The 23,735-nt window shown below is 37.3% G+C and overlaps 1 protein-coding gene across 3 annotated transcripts in view; it reads left to right on the top strand.

Annotated features, from left to right (window-relative positions):
• LOC145671120 (facilitated trehalose transporter Tret1-like) overlaps nt 1-23,735 on the top strand; it is a 167,282-nt gene that overhangs the window by 63,844 nt on the left and 79,703 nt on the right. The window contains exon 1 of one of the 3 annotated variants that reach the window (XM_081739911.1): nt 18,599-19,299. The exons of the other annotated variants lie outside the window; for them this stretch is intronic. Coding sequence (XP_081596037.1) covers nt 19,211-19,299 — 89 coding nt within the window. The 5' untranslated portion in view covers nt 18,599-19,210. Of the gene's footprint in view, nt 1-18,598; nt 19,300-23,735 lie in introns of those variants that run through there. 3 annotated transcript variants of the gene reach the window in all.

Below are 23,735 nucleotides of genomic sequence, written 5' to 3'. Positions count from 1 at the left end.
CACAGTTGTTATTTTTTCTTACATAGTTGTAGCTGTAGCATGTAGTGAGTGGAATTTAACTGTAATAAATTCACTAATTAACCATATTCGAATTAAGTTTTATTTTTAAGTTCGGAATGAAGGGGCGGAGAAATATGGAGTTATTGGGGGCACCGAGCTTTTCTACATTTTACTTTCAAGATCTCCATTTTTCTTTTGTCATTTGTTCCTAATAAAAAAAGTTCAGTCACTTTTGGATTGTCATAGGATAGTAGGAGTTGGATTTTGGGATGCAGCCTGTGAGATTCTAGAGGAGCTAACTGCTTGAAAAAATATTTTTGAATCATCTGTAACATATGAAATAAGGATATGTATCATAAAAAATTGAAAGTAACTATGTCTGCGTAATCATCACGGTCAAATTGCTGAGTCAAATGAATTGACGTTTGGTATATAATCAGGCTCCAATCCCAACTGGGAAGTTATCATACGCGTGTCACTTTCATTATAATACATATCCTTAGGGGGAGTAGAAGTCCGAATTTTTGCGAAAAATTTTGTATCTCACAAACCGTTCAACTGAGAGCTGAAATTCAGCATTTAACTCTTTATTAAAAATAAAGAGAATATGCCCTGGCATTTTTTTAAATTGTCTTTTATGAGCGGGGGGACGGGGGTGCATTTTCTATATATTGAAAATTGGTAGTGGGTTGATTTGTAAAAATAATCGAAAACGATTGATATTAGTTGAGAAAAAAATCGAGTAATGCAAACTAAAGTTCTTTTTGAATTTTATACCCACTGCTTTCTATTTATAATAGCTGAAGCTGATGTTTAATATATGGAGCGTTCCGAGCATAAGGCAATCAAGCCATAAAGTTAGAGAAAAATGGCCATAAAATTTGTATTCTAAACTTAATTACATGGGCATTTCCAATTAGTACGGCATGCTTAATTATATAGAAAATTAGTTTTTTTTTCTCTCTCTCTCTCTCCTTTTTTTTTTTTTTTTTTTTTTTACGTTGGTCTACTTTTCCTTGATTCGAAACTTTTAAATTTCACCCTATTTTCTACTGAAATGTGTCTGTAAGGCAACAAAGAAATAATTACATATGATAAATTTAAATTCATTTTAATTCGGAAGATGAGAAACACTTTGCCATTATATATCGTAAAGGTCAGACCCACCAGTATTGTAACAAAGAGGAGCTTGAGCCAATGACGGTAGAAATTCAAACTTCGATAAGTGATAATTTCACAGTCTTGTTTTATTACAAGTGTAATCTCTTTAGTCAATGGAGAGGAGGACGTGGGTCATCGGTCAGAGTTGATGTCGATGGGTTTTGGTGGGTCGGAATTGGTCGCAATGGTTCAGAGTGGTTCATAGTTGGTGGTGGGTCAGAGTGGATCACGATGGTTGATGGGTCAGAGTGGGCCAATGGGTCATTTGGGTGGTGGGTCATAGTGGGTCATGGTGGGTCGTGGATCAAATTTTCATTGACCCACACCATCTCTGGTTAAAATTGTACTAAAGATAAGAGGCACCGAAGATGCATGTCGGCTATTATGCTCAAATTTTGCGCATGGATAGTACTCCACCAGAAAGCAATAAATCTGAAACGGTTCACGGTATGACCTCCCAGAACTCGAGATGTAGGGGTTTGTCTGATTGGCTAAATTAAGACGTCAATGATTTATCCTTCAACAACCAAGCTTTTTATGATCGTTTCCGTGGGGAAGTCAGAAGAACAAGTGCCTACTAATCGTAATATTGATAGTTCGCGTCCACCCCGGGGTATTTGTTTTGTGTTTTTTTGTTTCACCTAAATATAAACAAATCACACATATAGGCATTTTAACTATTTTGGGAGAGTAATTTTGTGGTTCGTTGGCGTTTCATCGCGTCTCTGCCGCTGGTAGTAAAGTTTTCAATATGGAACTTGGGCCATCACGGATCGTCGCTGCGGGGCCACCAATTTCTGGCGAGAGGTTAATAGTTGACCATCTGTAGTCCACCGACGCTTACAGCTTAGGGTAATGAACGATGTCCTTGCCTTGTAGACTTCATGACTACCGACGTCGGCAGTCAACTAGCTTTTAGTATTCCTTTACTAACCATCTATCGTTCATGTTTGTACACGGTGTTGTCATAATAATAATAATAATAATAATAATAATAATAATAATAATAATAATAATAATAATAATAATAATAATAATAATAATAATAATAATAATAATAATAATAATTATTATTATTATTATTATTATTATTATTATTATTATTATTATTATTATTATTATTATTATTATTATTATTATTATTTGTAGTAACAGTAGTATAATTGATGATAGAATAATTATTGTCTATGTATTGTCTAGGTAGGACTACACACAGGATTTGGCTCGTTTTGGTTCGACTTGACTCTAATCCGAGTCGAGTTGGAAGATATTTTTTGCGCCGAGTCCAAGAGTAGACCTCAAAGATGTCTGTTTCGAGTCGAGTCGAGTTTCAAAGAAAAGTCGTTCGTGCCCATCCCTACTAATGAGAGCTTAATCGGAGTTAAGCGAAATTGAAAGTCTCACTATTTATCTAAGCGACCCCGAAAACTATGAATCTAATATCGATCATTTTCTAGCAATCTTTTATATGTATCCCCCTCCCATTCACCATAGGTAACCCGACAGCACTCTTTTTGAAACTATAAGAAATGTGGTTAAAATTACTCTAGGCCAGTGGTTCTCAATGTAATTCCTATCAAGATCCCCTTTTATCACACGCTCTTGCCAGCGACCCTTTTATAATTTGTTTTATAATAAGCTTGTGTGGGATTTTTAACATCCTATTTCTATAATAGTAGAATCCATTTTTTTTTTTTTTTTTTGTTTATAGTGAACAGTGCCATGGAAAATCATTGCCCGGGGCGAGAGTATAGTACGATGTCACCGTATATATTAGGGATGGCCACATTTTCCGGAAAAACGGAAAACGGAAAATAATTTTTCCGGAAACCGGAAAATTGAAAACGGAAGGCGGAAAATTTTCCGGAAAAACGGAAACGGAAACGGAAAATTTTCCGGAAAACGGAAGACGGGAAATTTTCCGGAAAAACGGGAACGGAAATTTTCCGGAAAACGAAAGACGGTAAATTTTCCGGAAAATGAAAATGTTCACTTGGAATAGTGACATTGGTCGTCTTACATTAAGAAATATAACGAAAAATGCTACGCGAAAACAACCTGTAAATGAGGCAATGCTCTTCACCATCTAGTGCTATAGAAACGCAACTCAACAGTGGATAGGAGAAAAAAGGTCGAGTAAATCAGCGACGAAACATTCCTTCCTCCTACATCTATTTGTACACTTGCTTAATCATGTACTTTTTTTTTGTTTGCGTGAGGGCTTGCAGATCATTCCCATCATGCGTGTGTTTCGGGGAATCCCCGATTATGCGTGTACCTGAGGGCAGAACTCTGGCAGTAGAGCTGGCAGTGTGTTATTAATACAACTAGTATGTTTATATTCCAACCATTTCTTCATTGCTTATCGTGACCACGGTGATCTGTCAAGGTCACAGATCCTGGGGGGCCGGGGGCAGCCCCCTTAAAGTTCATGTGGACCCCGCATTCTATTTATAAATATACAATATTTTGCACAATTTGAATTCAGTTTGTCTTAAAACCCTCATATATACCTTCTGCATCTAAATGGATCCCCAAAGTTACAGAGAAATCGGCGCCCTAGATTGATTCTATAGAATCCACACGCAGTAGTATTGGCGGGAGTACACTACGTATTCCAACTGAGCTCAGGCGTTAGAACATCGGATTAACATTCAGAAGGCCGATGTTCGATTCGAGCGCCCTATCGTCCCGATGTTTTTTTTTCTGTAAGTTTATTACTCAGTTACATCCGACCTGTGCCATAGACCTTTTAAACCCGTAAGATAAATTCAATTCTACTGATGTAATTCAATTTTACACTGTACCCTAGTGTTACCATCTTGCAACTATTAGCGTCACGAATTCCAAATACCGGTACTATTGACTATAAATACCATAGTATGTAACACTACTTGAAACTAGCGCCAGCTATTCATATAATGATCTATTCCACGTAATTCTCTTCGTAACTTTTCCCGCTAATTTCTCTTAAACTGAAGGACGATTACACCTAGTCATCGATACATCAATTCAGTTCTCAATGCTGACTTATTATCTACGTATGTTTCTGTATGCATTTGAAAGTTTTACTTATTATTAGAGCAACCCAAAAGCATACAAAGCATAAAAAGCATAATAGCTATTTACACATATGCAGTGGCGTATTTACGATTTTCTTTCGGGGGGGGCTTTGCTAACTTTCGGGGAGGGCTTTGCCTGAAAATGTGAAAATTCTGCAAGATATTTCATATACTTTACTATAGTAAGTAAGATTTCGGGGGGGGGCTTAAGCCCGGAAGCCCCCCCTAAATACGCCACTGCACATGTGGTTGGTACCTTGAACATGGTTGTGGCTGTCTAAGGGTCCAGAAGAAACTAATTTTAAAAGCATAATTTTAGAAAATAAAGCATAAAGCATAATTTAAAAGATATAGCACAATTCTTTAAAAAATCTCTTTAACTTCAAGTTTAAATATTGTATTAATATTTTTAAGAAACAATATTTACAATGCAAACTCATTGAGAACATAACAATGCAACAATGAAAAGCTTATTTTTATTTCTGTAAACTTTTTGGTCTAATCTTTTGACGTGGAGAAAAAAATAAAGGACAAAAAGAAGAAAACTTCCACCAACAATGAATAGTACACAAGAACTCCACACTATACTGTTATGTGTACCTCTTGAAGTTGAGCACTTTCTGTACTTTTTGGTGGCATCTTTTACTTTCCCTTTCTATATATATGCACCTCTAAGGCGCACACAAGTGATTAAAAAAAAAAAAAAAACTGACTCGAGTAAAGCCTCTCTTTACAATCCATTAGGTAGAAAGTTCATTAAATATGAAAGAAACTGGTTGCATAAAATATTAATAAATAGATCAAGATATTTAGAATATTTAATATATAGTAAATATTATACGTTATACACAATTAATGTAAAACAATGATTGAAATTAATAATAAAGCATAATTTGGAAAAAAATAAAGCATAATGTGGGTTGCTCTACTTATTATTCTACATTCATGTTTTGTTACTAAATTGTGAACTCCTAATGCAATCAAAGTGTTTTATTATTATTATTATTATTATTATTATTATTATTATTATTATTATTTCATAAACGTAGATGATAATCTAAGTGCTGCTACCTCTATATCTCAGGTTATCGCTTCACCTGGCGCACGCTCAAATGCATCTAAAGTAACAGAAAGATCCCAGAAAAAATGTTTTACAAATAAGGGAACATAGTAGTACGTAAGAAACAGAAAAGAATTCTGTCTTATATCAGAGACCCTAAACCTTGTTCTTCCGCAAGAGCAGAGGTGCTTCATAGTAAAATAAGTAATATGGTATCAAAGGATCTTCTTCCTTTGCCTTTCGTTGAAGCAATTCGATTTCTTGAATTTATGAATGAAGTAGAACCAAGTTACCACTCACCATCCAGGCAAACTATGACTCGCCGTATTGAGGCCTTGTTTTCTAAGGAGAAGTGTGGCTGCGGAATCGATTGATTTGACAACAGATAGCTGGGCTTCACAGGTTATATTACAATCACAGCCCACTATATGCTTCCATCTAAGTTCAATAAGTTCAGTCCTTCAAATAATTGAAATAGAAGTGAGGCACACAAGGGTAAACCTAACTCAGCACTTAGCACATGTTGCAGAGTAGTGGAACATTTTAGATAAAATACATGCAATTGTCTATGACAATGCTAGTAATATCACAAGTGCGGTACGAGAACTTGCGTATGCAAGCATATGTTGTTTTGCTCAGACCCTACAACTCTATATAAATAAGGGACTTGCAATAGAGAAAATCGAGAAAATGTTAACTGTGGTTAGTCGGATTGTTTCCCACTTTAAATATAGTACGTTGGCAACGTCAGAACTGGAAAAACAGTAAAGGTTATTAGGATTGGAAGTACATTTCCTTATACAGCAAGTTAAAACTCGGTGGAACAGCATACATGAAATGCTTGAGAGATTGGTAGAACAAAGAAGAGCTCTTAACAATGAATTATCAGATAGAAATATAACAAAGACGTCAGATTGCAAGAAGTCCTTTAAGGATGTCCAAAATTTTAGACTTTCACTCAAACAGCTACTGCTTCCTTACTATTTATCGTAGGATCATGGTTCATACCTCGTTTTTCTCACGATAGAGCATATTTACCAACGGTACCACGTGTCGGTATCATAAACCTTAACCGGAAAATCAAAAAAAGAAAAAAACGGAATTTTTCTGAAAAAATCACCCCTTCGTAACACTTGCACCCCTCGGGCCCGTCCCCAGTTTCACGTAGGGATCTAAAAAAATTGATAAATATCCAAAGGTAGGTCTACACACAATCCTTATGCAAGTTTCAATCTGATATCTTGAAAACTAAAGGCGTGAAAAAGTTTTGAAATTTGCCTTAAGAAAAAAGTCACGTCCCTTCGTACCACTTGGCGCCGCCAAGTTGACCATCCGGTTCCAAAACACATCTACGGTGTTTTTTGGTCCATTCTTGACTTGAAAAATAAAAAAATCCCGGCTTAAATACCTGTTATAGAACCTAAACAAGCGGTCAAAGACGATAGTACGCCATGGTATACAAATATACCAGAACTCTTAAAAAGGTTAAACTTCCTACAGACTAGGGATGACCACATTTTCCGGAAAAACGGAAACGGAAAATTTTCCTGAAAATCGGAAGACGGAAAATTTTCCGGAAAAACGGAAACGGAAAATTTTCCGGAAAATCGGAAGACGGAAAATTTTCCGGAAAATCGGAAGACGGAAAATTTTTCGGAAAACGGAAACGGAAAATTTTCCGGAAAACGGAAGACGGAAAATTTTCCGGAAAAACGGAAACGGAAAATTTTCCGGAAAATCGGAAAACGGAAAATTTTCCGGAAAAACGGAAACGGAAAATTTTCCGGAAAAACGGAAAACGGAAAATGTGATTTCCGGAAACCGGAAAACTCTTTTTCCGGAAATGGCCATCCCTAGTATATATGAGTGACGTCGACAGACTAGCTACGAAGCGCCACCATGGTTGGCACGAAGCTCAATAACATTTCAAAATAAACCCTACCTTTCCTTAATTTTGAGCACATTTTATTACGTTTTTCCTTCTATTTTACACATGTGCACATGCACTTTCCTAACTTGAGTAACACACTTCCTACGAAATGTGTGGCCCCTTTTTTCGGCGCCCGGCACTGACAGTGGATACAGTAACTGTAATATCTATATTCCCAACGACGAAGGTGCTGGTTCAAGATGGATGTTAAACTCCTTCATTGAAGACGTCATTAACGTATCTGATTCCACAACTTCTTGACCAAATAATAGAATGATCATGCGACAAGTCTTTGCAACTGGTTTTCTGTAACGAAGACTTGGACAAGTTCTGCCTGATGAGGAGAGAAGAATATCCTGGTCTGGTGATTGCTGCTTTAAAAGTAATAATTCCATTTGCTATATCGTACTTGTGCAAAAGTGTTTTTTTTTTTTGTTTTTTTTATGGTAAACATTAAAACAAAGATAAGAAATAACTTATCAGTTGAAAACGGCTTGATAATATTCGTCATGAAGATTGAACCGGGCATTGCTGCACTAGTGAAATTACACCATGCTTAGGTATCTCATTAGGTTTTAATTTTAATTGTATTTCAATGTGCAGGTTTTGTTTCATGTGTATTTTTCTAGTATTTCTATATACAGTTCTCATTAGTTTTATATCATACCTCTTTGATTTAAATTCATTTTTAAACAACTCTACTAACTAACTAACTCTATGGCCTATGGAACCCGGAGGTTCAATGCCGCGTTCACAAAAGCTCTACACTGACTTCTATCCTTAGCCAATTGGATCCAGTTTCTACTTTGTATTCTTATCTCAGCGAGATCCATCTTAATATTGTCCTCCCATCTGCCCCTAGGTCTTCCTAATGGTCGTTTTCCGTTTGGTCTTCCAGTCAAGACTTTCAAAGCGTTTCTACTTTCTTCCATTCTAGCTACCTGACCTGCCCACCTAAGCCTCCTAGACTTGACGACCCTAACAATGTTGGGTAACCGTATAAATTATGTAGTTCCTCGTTATGAAGTTTCCGCCATTCCCCATTCCCGTTCCTCTTGGGTCCGAATATTCGTCTAAGGATCTTGTTCTCAAATATTAATACTTTCAGTCTATGTTCTTCCCTCAGAGTAAGCGACCATGTTTCGCAACCATACAGAACAACAGGCATGATTATCGTTTTGTATATTTTAAGCTTCAAATTTCTCGACAGAATTCGCGACGACAAGAGACTTTGAACCGAATAGTAACACGAATTCTACACCCTTTGAAAATGTTCAGTAGACTTATTTTTTATTGTTCTTTACAGTGTGTATAAAAAATAAACGTATGCCTATCAGAACAAAATTAAAAATAATATTTAAAAATAATTTCTGGTATTAGATTCTAACTATATTTATCTCTTCCGCCTATCTTCGCGATCCCCTAGGGGCCGCGACTCCCAGGTTGAGAAACCCTGCTCTAGGCATACATGAGTTATGATGGAACATACATACATACACTTTTATATGTATAAATGCAGATAAGAGAGAGTTGAGAGAGAGCGATTAAGGAATTACCGCTCTCAATCTCTTCACTTTACTTTTGCGATTCGTGAATTTCTTACGTGACAGTTTGGGGCTAGCTAGTTTTTTGTCTTGAACCACGATCCGATTTTCGATATGCTCTACCTAAATGCTGTAATGCGAATATTGAGAAGTTATCTGCGATGAAAGTAGCTGCAAATAAATATATTACATAACTTATTTATTGCTATTACACGATTTTTTAAATTTGTATTCAATATTCACACATAACACACCGACATTCTGTGAATACCTCAGATGTTATATTTTAAAGATAAGAATTACTTATGCCGTGAAATGATATGAATATATATATTCAACTGATATATACAACTGATGATATGAATATATATATTCAACTCATATATACAACTGATGATATTGAAAAATATATACAACTGATGAATTGTAATGTAACTATTTTACATAATTTTCATGCATTGAGGAAAGTAGAATATCATAAAGGAATCTCACCTGAACGGGTATCGAACTCACGATTTAAACGCTCGGTGGTGTACCACTGAGCTAACATGACCGCTTTTCGGAAGCTGCTTCTGAAATATAACTGAGCTCATACGTAAATGCTCTTTTCCGTATGGAAATCACAATGACTGATGATCTTGGATACATTTCTGCCGTTCTTTTTCTTCCCACGACCAACTTCTCCAGGTTTTACGGCTTTTTGATAACTTGCTGAAATTGTGCTAGATTTGGGCAGGTTGCTAAAAGCAAGATGCTAGGCGCTAGAGACATGCAAATTATGCTAGATCTAGCATCATTATGCTAGATCTGGCAACGCTGTTCCCCACAATAGGCTTGTCGTGCAAGTAACCAATCACACGTCAGGTACTAGCTTTTACCTATTGCTTTCTTCTCACAGCTCAGAACATTGGTAACTATGGATAGACGTACAGCAGTATTTACTTTATGGGAGTTTGAAGGTTATTCTGCAACTGCAGCTAGCAGGCGAGTAGGTGTCCCGGCCTCTACAGGAAGGCAATGGATTCGGAAATATGGTGCTACAGGTCAGACTGGTAATTTACGATCTCCTGGTCGTCCGCATGTGTCAACCGAAGCCCAAGATGCGAGATTAGTAAACGAAGCCCGGTTAGACCCACTAAGGACGTCTAGACAGATAAGGGAAGCTTCTCTCTTTCCTGGTAGTAAGCATACAGCTCTGCGAAGGCTTCGTCATGCTGGGTTACGTGGCCGTGTTGCTGCCGTGAAGGAAAAACTCTCAGACGACCACAAAATTACCGTCTCGCGTTTGCACAGGCGAATGTGGGTCTCAATTGGGAAAACGTAGTTTTTGTGTATCGTCCGAGAGGCACCCGATATGACCATGGATATGTGGCTGCTTGCAATCGCAGTGGCCATGTATCTATTTTATGTTGGGGTTGGATTTCCAGTCGCGGAGCAGGACAGCTTCATAGAATTGAAGGACATCTGGACAATGCTCAGTACTTAGACATTATCAGTAATATCATGGTGCCATCTGTTTCAGCCTGATGGTGTAATTCAGTTCCAGCAATACCAGTCGCCAATACATAATTCCCGTGTGGCTCAGGAATGGTTCGCAGGGCACCCTGAGATTGATTTAATCGACTGGCCGCCTCGTGGAGCAGACCTCAATCTCATGGAAAATATGTGAGCAGAAGTGAAGCGTACTCTAAGGGAAAGTTGGCCTGAGGCAGATCCACCAAGAACTCAGGATGACCTGTGGCATCTTGTTTCCGAAGCATGGCTGGAGGTAGGGGAAGGAGATAGATTTGTCACCCATGTAATAGATTCCATGCCCAGAAGAATGGAGCGTGTAATAAATTCAGAAGGGTCTTGGACACAATATTAATGACCCCGCCTTAACTCCCGAAAACAGCCCTTTTCAGGGCTACCTAAACGCTTCTGAAAATATTTCTAGAAGTAAACCCCTCCTTGTATCCGATTTCTGTGCAATCCTACTAACAAAAGAATGATAATTAGCTGTAGGCTTTGAACCCAAGACCTCTTCAGTGGCAAGTCCGTACTCTACCAGTGAGCTAACATGAACACGTAAACCTAACCCGAAGAAACACGACTTTCAATTTCTGGTATTCGATGACAATGATGCTCATATACTTTGCAAATGTTGTATTCAACTTGGGATATTCTGCAACACACACACACACATAAACAAAGCGAAAGAGAGAGAGAGAGAGAGAGAGAGATGAATACACAAAAGCATATTCAACGTATTCGAATGAGACTCTAAGTAACGACATTCCGTTCTAAAGAGAATTTGTGTTTCTTCCCGTGACGTTAAGGGGATCGGGAAAAGCTATGTGTCTTGAAGCAGGATACGACTTTGGATACTCTGTTTATACACTTCCTATATCCGTAGGAATATACTGTATTTCACGAATATAAATAACATACTGTAATGAGAATATTGAGAAGTTAAATCTGTATGACAAATAGCTGCAAATAAATACACTACATAACTTATTTATTGCTATTAAACGATTTTCCGAACTTGTATTTAACATTCTCATATATAATAACGACCTACTGTGAAAATTATCTCAGATGTTATATTTTAAACATAATAATTACTATGTTCTGTAATTATTATGCTATATATAAACAACTTATGTATTTTAATGTAATTATTTTATATAATTTTTCATGCATTGCGGAAAATATAATTTTAAAAAAAGTATTGACCCAGATGGGATTCGAACTCACAACCTTATGATTTGAAATCCGACAGCTTACCAATGAGCTAACACAAGGACTTCTAGAACTAAGCTTCTAGCGATGTATAACGGATCTCAAAATAATTATGACATTCATATCCATGACAAACGCTGTTTCTGTTCTACTTTGACTTTTATTTTAGTACTCAGGCGATAATTATGTTCTATTTCTTAATTTTGAGCATTCTTTTACATATGGAAAGATTCTTTAACGTATTTAAATGCTCCATTACGTATAGAAAGCTAAATGACAAACAAGTATGTGCAAGGTTTCGAAATATTGTATCATTAAGTATTTCAATCAATGTTGCTTTTTTAAACACTTGGTAACAAGTCTTATTATATTTAAAAGAAGAAAAACACATCTGCAAACTTTTTCTCGATTGCAAAGGCTGGCTTGGAGGTTCGAACCTGGCTTACTTTTTCCCGAAGATACCCGAAGCTGGACTTAGAAAATTTTTGCCTCAAAACACCAATAAAGAATGCGCTCAACCTTTTTGAGACAAGGTGTACATTGAGGTGGAGCGAAAAATCAAAGTTTCGAGTATCGAATTCCAATAGGGTTCAAAAGTTGCGTATTTACGTGCTGATCAATGGAGAAATAAGGAGAAAGATCATGCTTTGGATCTTTAGTTCGCGCAAACGACCTAAAATTATATATATAACACCAAAATTTACCTTTTTGCAAGAAGTATACAGATTACTTCTTTTTCATTTCTATAGCATCTAAGTGCTTTATTTTAGTTGTGTGAGGTCATGTTTGTTAATAATTCGTTAATATATACTCCTCCTGTGTACTCTGTGAGAAGTTTGACACGTCTTTCAACTTCCTAAGTATGGCGTGGAAAATTTAAGAAGTCAAACTCATGACCAGATTTATCATACATAAATGATAAGGTAGTTTCTGTAGCCAAATGGAGGAGGAGGCAGCTCACAGTTTCTGCAGTCTATCAGCTCACTGTCGTCCGTGACATCAAAATTTATTAAAGGGACATAAGTTCTAACAGATTTCCCCTTCGGATATTGATTTCTTGCCTCTAGTACTCTCCTGCAACCCAACTCTCGTAGGTGTTGTCTCTCATCCGCTGTCATAGCCAACAATATGTTCTCTGGATGATAGAAGAACGCGTTCCTCTTCATCACAGGATCGATGATTCTTTTAATGTTGTTTGGCAAATGAATCGTTGTTTGAAGTACCTCAAAATATGTTTAGGTCCATATTTCACTGACTGATATCTCTTTATGTCGAACCAGACAGGAGCATATGTTTTTATAATGTAGTCTGGAAGGATTTTGAGTTCGTTAGTAGGATTTGTTTGAGAAATGTACAACCATAAGAGCCGGTTTGTGAGTCAGTCATCGGGAGTGACTGAGAGGTCCAGGAGCTACACCTGGAGCACACTGCCCTGTCTGAATGGCTCTGTTTAAATTTTAATGCCACGGACGACAGTGAGCTGATAGATTGGAGAAAATGTAAGCTGTCTAGCCCTCCAGTGCACGAAAACTTGACAACTTATCATTCATGTATTTATGATAAATCGGTCATGAGTTTGACTTGTTAAATTTTCCATGTCATACTCAGGAAGTTGAAAGACGTGTCAAACTTCCCACAGATTCTGTAGGAAAAGTGTGCAGACAAGAAAAGAGATGGCTACGTTACAGCAACTTTGTTCTCAAGACTCACAATACCAAAATTTGATTAAAAAATCTGAATGTAAGGCTAAATTCTTGACTAAATCTACATAATTTAGCACACGCTAATTGGTAGGATGTGGGTGGAACTCGAATTGCAGCTACCTTCTAATGGTGAGTTCTAGGCCATTTCATTAAAAAAAAATGAGAAATGGGCGAAGAGCTGCAAAATCATCACGAAAATAAAATGTATAAATAAAACCACTTACATTAACGAATTATTAACAAATATGAACTCACACAACTAAAATTAAGCACTTGGACGCTATAGAAATGAAAAAGAAGTAATATGTATATGTCTTGCATAAAAGTAAATTTTGGTGGTTTTTAACATAAAAAAAAAAAAGGTCGTTTGCGCTAAATGAAGGTTCCAAAGTATGATCTTTTTCGTTATTTCTCCATTGATTAGCACGCAAATACGCAATTTTTGAGCCCTATTAGAATTCAATACTCAAAAATTTGATTTTTTCGCTCCACCCTACTGTACATGTATAACAGATAACATATTTATGAAATGTCCTCCATGAAGAAAACTCGTGACAATGTACACACTTCCTCCTACTGAGCAACTTATATAGTGCTTACGAAGTCATACATTTGGTTGATAAGATTATTTTGTTGCAATTTCAAAATAATTCCGATTTTTGTTGCTCTAAAAATTTATTATCCTTTCAATTCATAGAACAAAAAATAAAATATATGTATCCTGTGGAAGTGATTTGTGTACTTGATTCTACAGAAATATGGCAACTTCTCCGTTTGTAAAATTTGGAACATGACATTTTGCTTATTTTATTTTCATTTAAAATATCATATGAGTATTAGGGATGGGCACGAGTCGATCTAAAAACTCGACTCGACTGGAAACTCGACTCGAGTCAAGTTCCGAGCCGAGTCATTGTTTTTGAGACCGAGTTTCGAGTCGAGTCAAGTTTGATAAATGGCTCGCTTGTTCAGCTCGTTTTAACTCGTTTTGAAACCATGGCCTGATTTGACTGGAAAGCGAAAGCCATGAGAAATGTAAGCAGTAATGTGGAATACTTTTAGTTTCGCTCACGAGAGGGATGCACCTCGTCTCGTTTATTAAGTGCATCTCGTGGGGTATTTTTAGTGCATCGTCTCGTCTCGATAACGAGACGACAGTAGATTTTTATAACGAGATAGCCTCAGATGTCGTGCGTACCAATATAAGTATATACTGTAGTTCTTACCATCAAGACTGAGACCTGCACGGTCGAATTTTTGAACCAAAGCAGAAGCCCAACCCGGGTAGTGATGTCAACCGGCTCGCCTCGGTTCAACTAAGCGAACAGCTCGAGCCGGCTCAGTTGGGATAAGCCCATGGCCTTAATCCTTCTCGGTTGGAACGAGCCATCGACTCGGCTTAATTGAGCCGATGGCTCGAGCAGACTCGGTTGGGATGAGTCACTGGACTCGCCTCATGTGAGCCATCGGCTCAAACCAGCTCCGTTGAAAAGAGTCTATCCATTCGGTTCCAATCAACTCAACTTAGACGATGGCTCGAACCGGCTCGACTGGGGTGAGCAAGCAGCTCGTTGTTGTTCGGATCGGGTGTGCCATCGACTCAGTTCTACTGAGCGAACAGTTCGAACCGGCTCGGTTGGGATGAGCCATCGGTTCGGCTCAATTGAGGCAATGTCTAAGTCGGCTTGGTTGGAACGGGCCAAGAACTCGGCACATGTGAGCGATTGGTTTGAGCCAGCTCCGTTGAAACGAGTCCATCCGCTCGGTTTGATTCAACTCAACTGAGACGATGGCTCGAACCCCTTGATTGGGATGAGCAATCAGCTTGAGCCGGCTCGGCTTACTTCTTGGTTTTTCTCGACATAGTGAATGAGCTGTGAGCCGAACCATTCGAGCTCTTGACAACTCTAAGCCCGGGCCGAGCAGTTTTGAACATATTTTGTCGGTGTTAACGGCTCTATAACTTTCAACAAATTTTGGTTCGTGCCCGAATACTTGCTCCTCCGGAACTCAAACCCAAAACCTCGTGGCAGATGTTCTTGTCTCCTGAAGATTTCTCGACGACTGAGATCGACAATCAACTAGTTTCTAGTATTCAGATGCAAACCGCCTATCTTTCATGATTATACACTGTGTTAATAATAATAATAATAATAATAATAATAATAATAATAATAATAATAATAATAATAATAATAATAATAAGTTGCAATAGTAGTATCATTGTTAATTATATTGTCTATGTAGGATACTTAAAGAGAGTACTTGGAACTGCACAAAGGATTTAGCTCGAATTGGTTCGTTTTGGCTCAACTCGACTCGAAATTCGACCCGAATTCGAGTCTACAACGTAATCGTTGTTCCCTAGTTCAAATAAGTGAGTTGCACACGTATTAGATTAACACAAAAACTGCATATATTGCTTATTCGAATGTATTTATTGTATAGTTATATCTAGGCTGTTTACAGCCATCATACCACAATGTATTCTCTCGTTGCTATCGTTACACAATCAACATTCTAAGCAGGGGCGGATCCAGAGGGGAGCGATCGGGGCGATCGCCCCCCCAGAACAGAAAGCTTTCTTATTATATATATATAAATAAAACCCATCCCAAAGTTTGGAACCCTTAAAAGTAGCAGTATGACAACCCACCGCCCCCCCAGAAGTCGGTCCTGGATCCGCCCCTGATTCTAAGATACAAAACATTTATAATAATTATATTTTTTAAAATATATATAACTTCTTCTAACCTATATAAAATAATTAAATAGTTGACTAGTTTATAACACCTTTGATTAAAATATCTAAATGGTGCAGGTAAAGAATAATACATGCATGCCGAATAATACATGCTGTCGTTCTAAGTCGAGTTGGAAGATTTTTTTCGAGTCGAGTTCTCGAGTCGAGCTCAAAGATGTCTGTTTCGAGTCGAGTCGAATTTCAAAGAAAACTCGCTCGAACTCGTTCGTGCCCATCCCTAATCCCAGTAGAACAAGATCCTCGCATAATTTTAATATTTTTGCTACATTGATTTTATTTATTCATAATTTGTGTTTATTGATGTACTTTTGAATACAATATCTTTTACATTTTTTTCCCAGTTCGAGCTCGTGTTGTTGGATTCTATGTTAATCTGCAGTTAAACGTCTCACATAGGATCAATGCTGAAGGGATGCTAAACTTCGCATAAACCAACCAATTTCATTATTTGAAATATAGTCCGTTATTATCATTGTTTCAAATACAGAAATGTTCAATTTTGTTATTACCAACAAGCAAATTTTCCTACTATGAAAAGAATTCGTGCCTTTTTTTTTCTTTTTGTAAGCAAACCTTTATTGGAAGTATGCGTTATATTTACAGTCATAGCTAGTTCAGTGTCTCATTATTTCTTTCCTTATGGATCAAATTAACATTTGATTACAGATTTGTTCTATAGCGGTTAGCCTACAGAGTTTTTTCTTTTCATGGAAATATTTCATTAAATTCTAACCTTAATTTCAGTATGGCCCATAACTCAGAAAGCAAAGATCTTCACAACCAGGCACTTCGGCATATTTCAAGGTATACCACCAGAGATGTATGCAGGAAGTGGGTCCTTCGGGGCCCGGGTTCCTTCCTAGAAATTTCGACTTTTCTGTAAATTTAGTTTAATTTTAGGGGTAATTTTACAAATTTTAATATAATTTATCCTCAGATTGAATTTGGATCCCCAAAATAAATTCTGCCTACGTCTCTATCTACCACCACTACCGAGTTTGGTCAGGATCGACTGAGTGTCATCGATCGCGTACACTAACCTTCCTCGTGATTAGCCCCCCCCCCCCTCTTTGTTAGAAAAATCAAATGAACTGAACATCCTTCAGTTTTGTGGTTAGGCGATAGTACAGGTGATCTTGATGACGTGAATGAATGAAATGGTAGAGTGAAGAAAGTGACAGGAAACGGCAGAATTCTGAGAAAACACGCGCACAAAATGTCTGTCAACTACAAAACTCACTTGGCTTGAGATGGGTTCGACAGGGACCCCACGTACCAGAAGTGAACACTCTACAATTGAGTTAGCATGGCCCCAAATCAAATGAACAAAAATGATTATCATTTTGTCTCTTTTTATTGTTTATTATAATTATTTTGTAAATTTATATAGAGGTCTAGAGTATCTTAGCCCTTGTAGATCTTCTGTAGAATTAAGTTAACTAATTCCACAATTTTTAAGCCCATATAATGACTATTTGGCAAGAAATACGAAGATTTATCTAGGGATTTTACTTTATGCAACATGTTTTGTCTGCCATAACGTGTTGGAGTCAAGTGTGATGACACCAACTGGAAATCGAACCCAGATTTCACAGATATATTAGTCAGAAGTCTTAAAGAAGCTTATTGGTGGCCATAGAGGCTCCAATTATATTTTGGTGAGTGGCAAGCATCACTTTTTGCAAAAACAATCATACCTTCAATAGATGCATGAAGTCCACTATAGTGGACAGATTGTTGCAGACAAATGTGCTTCAAGTACATGCTGCCCACTACATGGGACATGTATGTTGGGATGAGTTTTCTAGATACAAGAACAAAACCAGATAATATCATGATGTCAGCTTATTTCAGACATTGTAACAAAGAAAAGCAAAAAATATCACCTGCTTGGCACACCCTCCATAGAAGATGTCACCAGATATTTCAGAAGAACTCTCCACGACTCTTTCTTGTCTGTTTCAAGTATGCACCGATGACGTTACACCCCTGCTTTCAGAGTTTTAAGCTAGGTGGCAGAAAAATTCAGATCGTCAGGCCACCCAGGTAACTTCTACTGAAAAAGAATGCACTTGGGATATGGGTAGAGAGTTCCGACAGAATACAATCGTAACCAATCAGCAGTGTCCACTCCAGTGGACGTTATGCACGAAAGGGCTAGAATAACGGATGCATATGGGGTGTATAGAATGTTAACGGAAAGCCTATGGTAAATAAAATACCTTTGGGTGGGTTGATAACATGGGACAAAGGAAGATAAGTAGTATAGTAACAACCATGATTGGATTGATAAGATCTATTGGTTTTTGTGTCTGCGGCGATAATCCTTTCGGTTCTCGCCAAAGTCATACCATTGTAGTTAAATGCATTCCGGTTCAGAAACCTTCTCCAGCTATCTCGTCCCATCAGTAGAGTAGAAATACGTAACACCATACGTAATGTAGCTGTTTGTAATATTTAAGACGTTGATACATACATTAACCTTGATAACTTGCTTGCACAATCTACAAAACCTTGATAAAGATAGAGGAAACAAGATATAAAGACATATGTTGCAAAGTATAATCTTTAACGCAAGTGGCAAACCTGTTTGCAAAACATTTTCAAGGCTTCCGTAATTTTGAAAAGAGTGCAGTGAACTTTTAAAATAACTTTACTTTAAAGGGGCGTTGCTTGTTAAGAAGAATTGGATACGGAGTGTTTTCTTTATCATTGCTGATATTATTCATTCGCATGCTTGAGAATTAAACATAAGTTATGTTGATGGCTAAATCATTGATCTGTCAGAATCCGAGTTCATTGCCTTTGTCTTTAAGTAGGACGAGTTGACAATTGCTAAGACATTATTCATGGTTGGGGTTACAGTACATTGCTTAGACATTATTAATAATACGTTGAGCGGATCAACATTGTGAATAAGGAGAGAACGTTTTTATTTTTTGTTCTTGATAAGAAAGTATAATAATAGTCCGTATACCATTGTGCTGTTTCTGTTAGGAAATTCATATTTATCTGAAGACTAGAACTTTGTACTCTTTCAGCGGATCTCAGCGCAGCTGTTTGGTGTTGGTTTAGGATATTACACAGCCGCCTTTTTTCTATGACGCTTTTAACTGCCATTACGAGTTCGAATGTGAGAGAAAGTGTTCTTTCTGTGATTACTTAACGACAGGTTACAACTCAATCGTTAATTTGTGTTTGATTCAGCTACTGTATTTATTTTCTATTTATCTCTGAATGTGTGTAGTGTTTGTGTTTTGGAATGGGAGGTGATGACTTAAATGGTAATGCCAAATCTACGGACGTAATGGTCAATAAACGGCCACCTTCTACACATGAAAACGGAACCAGGTAATAAAGTATTTCTTTGTTTTGTTTTAACATACCAGCAAACTTTTTGTCATTAAGAATATTGAAAATTAACTTTTGCTGCTGGGAATCAAACCCGGACCTGTAAACTTCACCCTAAATTTTACTCTCCTTATTAACTTGTGCTAAACACTAGTCCGAAGTAACTTAATAGGGTACTATTTAAAATCCTGGACTCAAGATAAGGGTTGGTCTTCTTTTTCCTTAAATTTTACTTCTGAATATAGACTTGGTAACACTAAGGTAAAATTTGTTCAACATTCGGCTTTTGGAAAAATCTGAATCAGTTAACAATAATTCTGTTATTTCTTCTTTTTTTTTTTTTAAATAGACCTTATAGTGAAGGTCCCAAAACGTTCTGGATCTTCATAGCCTTTCACAAAATGTAATGCAGTATTGTTGCGTTATAGCCATCATAGACATTTTTCAACCAACTAAAATGTTCGTTACTGAATTATCTCTCTCTCTCTCTCTCTCTCTCTCTCTATATATATATATATATATATATATATATATATACAGGGTGTTTCAGATAAAACGTCCAGTGCTTATAAATCCGAAACGGCTGAGAATAAAAAGATGAAACAAAAACTGAGATAGGAAAATGTCATAGGGCGCATCACATGGTATTGTTGTGGTGACCCCAGGGCCCTCCTTCAAGGGGCCCAGGGGCCAACTTCAAATTTTCAAATAGGAACATGTATTGAATCATACCTTATTCAATAGTACTTGAAAAACGAAACAACTTTTGTAGGAAACAATTTTCGATTTGGGACACCGTTTTTAAATGGCCGCAAAAAGTGGGTCCTATATCAGATAAAACGTCCAGTGCTTATAAATCCTAAATGACTGAGAATAAAAAGATGAAACGAAAACTGAGATAGAAAAATGTCATAGGGCGCATGACATGGTGTTGTCGTGGTGACCCACAGGGCCCTCCTTCAAGGGAGCCCAGGGGCCAACTTCAAATTTTCAAATGGGAACATGTATTGAATCATACTTCATTCAATAGTCCTTGAAATACGAAACAACTTTTGTAGGAAACAACTTTCGATTTGGGGCACCGTTTTCAAAATGGCCGCAAAAAGTCCTGTATCAGTTTGAAGTTGGCACCTTGGGCCCCCATCACGGAGTTTCCTGAGGGTCACCAGAACAACACCACTTGATATGCTTTATCATCGTTTCTATCTCAGTTTTTGTTTTATCTCTCTATTCTCAGCCGTTTCTGATTTAGGCCTATAAGCACTGGACGTTTTATCTGATACAGGACCCACTTTTTGCGGCCATTTTGAAAACGGTGGCCCAAATCGAAAATTGTTTCCTACAAAAGTTGTTTCGTTTTTCAAGTACTATTGAATGAGGTATTATTCAATACGTGTTCCCATTGGAAATTTGAAGTTGGCCCCTGGGCCCCCTTGAAGGAGGGCCCTGGGGATCTCCACAACAACACCATGTGATGCGCCCTATGACATTTTCCTATCTTAATAGTTTTTGTTTCATCTTTTTATTCTCAGCCGTTTCGGATTTATAAGCACTGGACGTTTTATCTGAAACACCCTATATATATATATATATATATATATATATATATATATATATATATATATATATATATATATATATATATATATATATATATATATATATATATGTGTGTGTGTGTGTGTGTGTGTGTGTGTGTGTGTGTGTGTTATTTCTAAATTTTTCAATTTTGAGCCCTGCATTCGATAGAGCATCAAAAACTATCTGGGAAAGTGACTCTGTTTCGTGTCACTCTTATCGTTCCCGAGATATTGGCAAAAAAAAAAAAAAATCCGATTTCGGGAGATTTAAGGAGCCATATCTCGGAAACCGTAAGTCATAGAGAGATCATATTGGTTTTGATCAATACCTAAGAGAATGGTGAACATTTTGGTACCAAATAGCAAACGCTGGCCGCTGGCCAACTTTCTTTCTTTCTATTTTTTTAAAAATATATTGTGTAGTAGTGAGCTATTAGAAAACTGTATCATTTGCCACACTATCTTCCTGCTCGTGCTGGCTGCTGCATCCATCCGTTGCATTCGTACAGCAAGAAAGAGTGATACAGGAAGAAAGAAGTACGTACTGTATTGTAGCATCACCGGCTACAATCCTTTCTCTCGTAGCATGGGATTGAGTATATAGTAGTACTGATCGTTCGGTCGTTGTGACGCCACTATCCTGCACAGACAAACTGTTACGTAAGTCTGAGTGGATTTTGACAAGTGGTGTTAGTTTTAAGTTAGTTAGTCGTAATTTTGTTAAGAAAGAAAATCATGTAGCATGTGTAGGCACTAGTTAGCCTAATTTAATGTGTTTTATTTTTGTTTCTCAGTAGTGATGATTTCTATTACATAGACCGATTTCTTTCTAAAGAAAAATGAATCTATTTTTTTTAATCTTATGGAGTAAAAGAAGGAAACAGAGTCTTTATTCCTGACACTGTCCCAGCATTACTTAATATACTTGTGGAAACCCCAAATATTCACTTATATAAAAACAATTTTATTTAATATTGAGAAATATAATGTCTTAGTAATATATTAGTATTTACATCTTGGGAGCCCTTTTGCAGACAACGTGGGGTGGGACCCCTTCTCTACGTCCCATTTCATGATTTGGTGTCCCATGATGGCTTGGGGTCCTCCCGCAATGCGGGGTGTGTGGGGCCCTTATTTACGCCTCTGATTTACATCTTCCAAAAGCAGACAGTAATAACTTACAGATCCTAAGGGGAAAGTGGGTGTCCGAATTTTTTGGGGAAAAAATTATCTCACGAGTTGTTCAATTTGAAGAGCTAAAATTCAGAATATTCTTTATTAAAAATAAACAGAATGTGTTTTAGTATTTTTTTAAAATTCTCTTTTATGGGGGGCACTTTCTATATATGGGAAATTCGTAGTGGGTTGATATCGATCGAAAATGATCGATAATAGTGTCGAAATCATAGTTTTTGAGTTCGCTGAGGTGCATCGAAACAATCCCAAAGTCGTTCAAGTGCAAGTTTATACCCACTGGCATGAGGGGAAGGCGGGAAGAAGATTTAATGTCCAAACTGACTGAGATTAGTGTCGAATCCATTAGGGATGCGCACGAGACAAGATTTGTGGCTGTCTCGTCTCGAAAATGTGCTGCAAAAGCGAAGTCTCGACTCGAAAAATGTATATTTTTCTATTGGAAGAGCCGTGTCTCGACTCGAATTTTGTCAGAAAAATCCTGTCTCAATTCGTCTCGTGCGCATCCCTAGAATCCATAGCTTTTGGATTCGCTGAGATAAATAGTGACAATCTTGAAGCTGTTCAAGTTTAGCCCCCATTGACATGGAAAGGGGAAGGGCGGAGGTGAAAAGTAAAATATGCACATTGACGTTGGCTTAAATCATGGGCCAGAGTTGATGACGAAGGGGTTTGGTGAGTGGTGAGTCGGAGTGGGTCACGGTCGGTGGTGGGTCAGAATGGGTCACGGTGGGTAATGGGTCATGGTGGGTCAGAATGGGTCACGCTGGGTGATAGGTTATGGTGAGTCATGGGTCAGAGTGGGTCACAGTGGGTGGTAGGTCATGGGGGTGGTTGGTCAATGGATCTTGGGTCAAGTTTTCATTGCAAACGCCATTTCTGATACATACCTTTGAAACATAATGCACAAATTTGGATTTTTATCCCATTATGAGGAAAAAGTCCTATCGCAATGGGAGAATAGTTCGATATAAATACAAAAGTAGAAAATCAATATACATATATTTTTATTGAATTATTTCAAGTACAATTTGTTTATTGAAACACGAAACTGATACGACATGTTTTTAAAATTGAAGCGCTTAGAAGATAAAGATGTTATGTAACAAATTGAACATGACGGGAAAATTGACTTTCACAACTTTGTCTCTTAACATACCACCTTCATCGTTTCTAAATATCTGCAGTCACTTGTTAGACGAGGACTCACTAAATAATTTATGTAGCATGATTAACATTTAACATGTGCATGAACCGCCAGAATGCAACGTTTCAAAAAAATGTAACCTGACACCTTTATCCTCTAAGCGCATCAATTAACTTTTATATTTAACCCTCAGATACTCATGACATTTTTTAACTCCGGATTCCCAACAGGGGTACAGGTGTACCCCAATACAAATTTTTGCAATTAGAAACATCCTTATTTGTGGCGTCGATAATATTGGTATGTTATGTTGGGTTGTGCTTTGTTAAATTATGTTGGATTTGTTAGTGTAGGTTAGTTTAGGGTAAGTTTCGATAGGTTAGGTTAGCGAAACAAAAATTTGTTTATATGCTATAGAACTGTATTAATTTCGTAATATTCTTATTTGTTTATTTATTTATTTTTGGCAGGAAAGGTAGCAATATTGCAACGGTATATTGCAATAGGCTCTAATA

The sequence above is a fragment of the Thermobia domestica genome, chromosome 15, assembly GCF_964235325.1.
Source record: "Thermobia domestica chromosome 15, izTheDome1.hap1.1, whole genome shotgun sequence".
Lineage (NCBI taxonomy): Eukaryota > Metazoa > Arthropoda > Insecta > Zygentoma > Lepismatidae > Thermobia > Thermobia domestica.
Note: the sequence above shows the minus strand (reverse complement) of the source record. Positions and strands in the feature narration are given on the sequence as shown.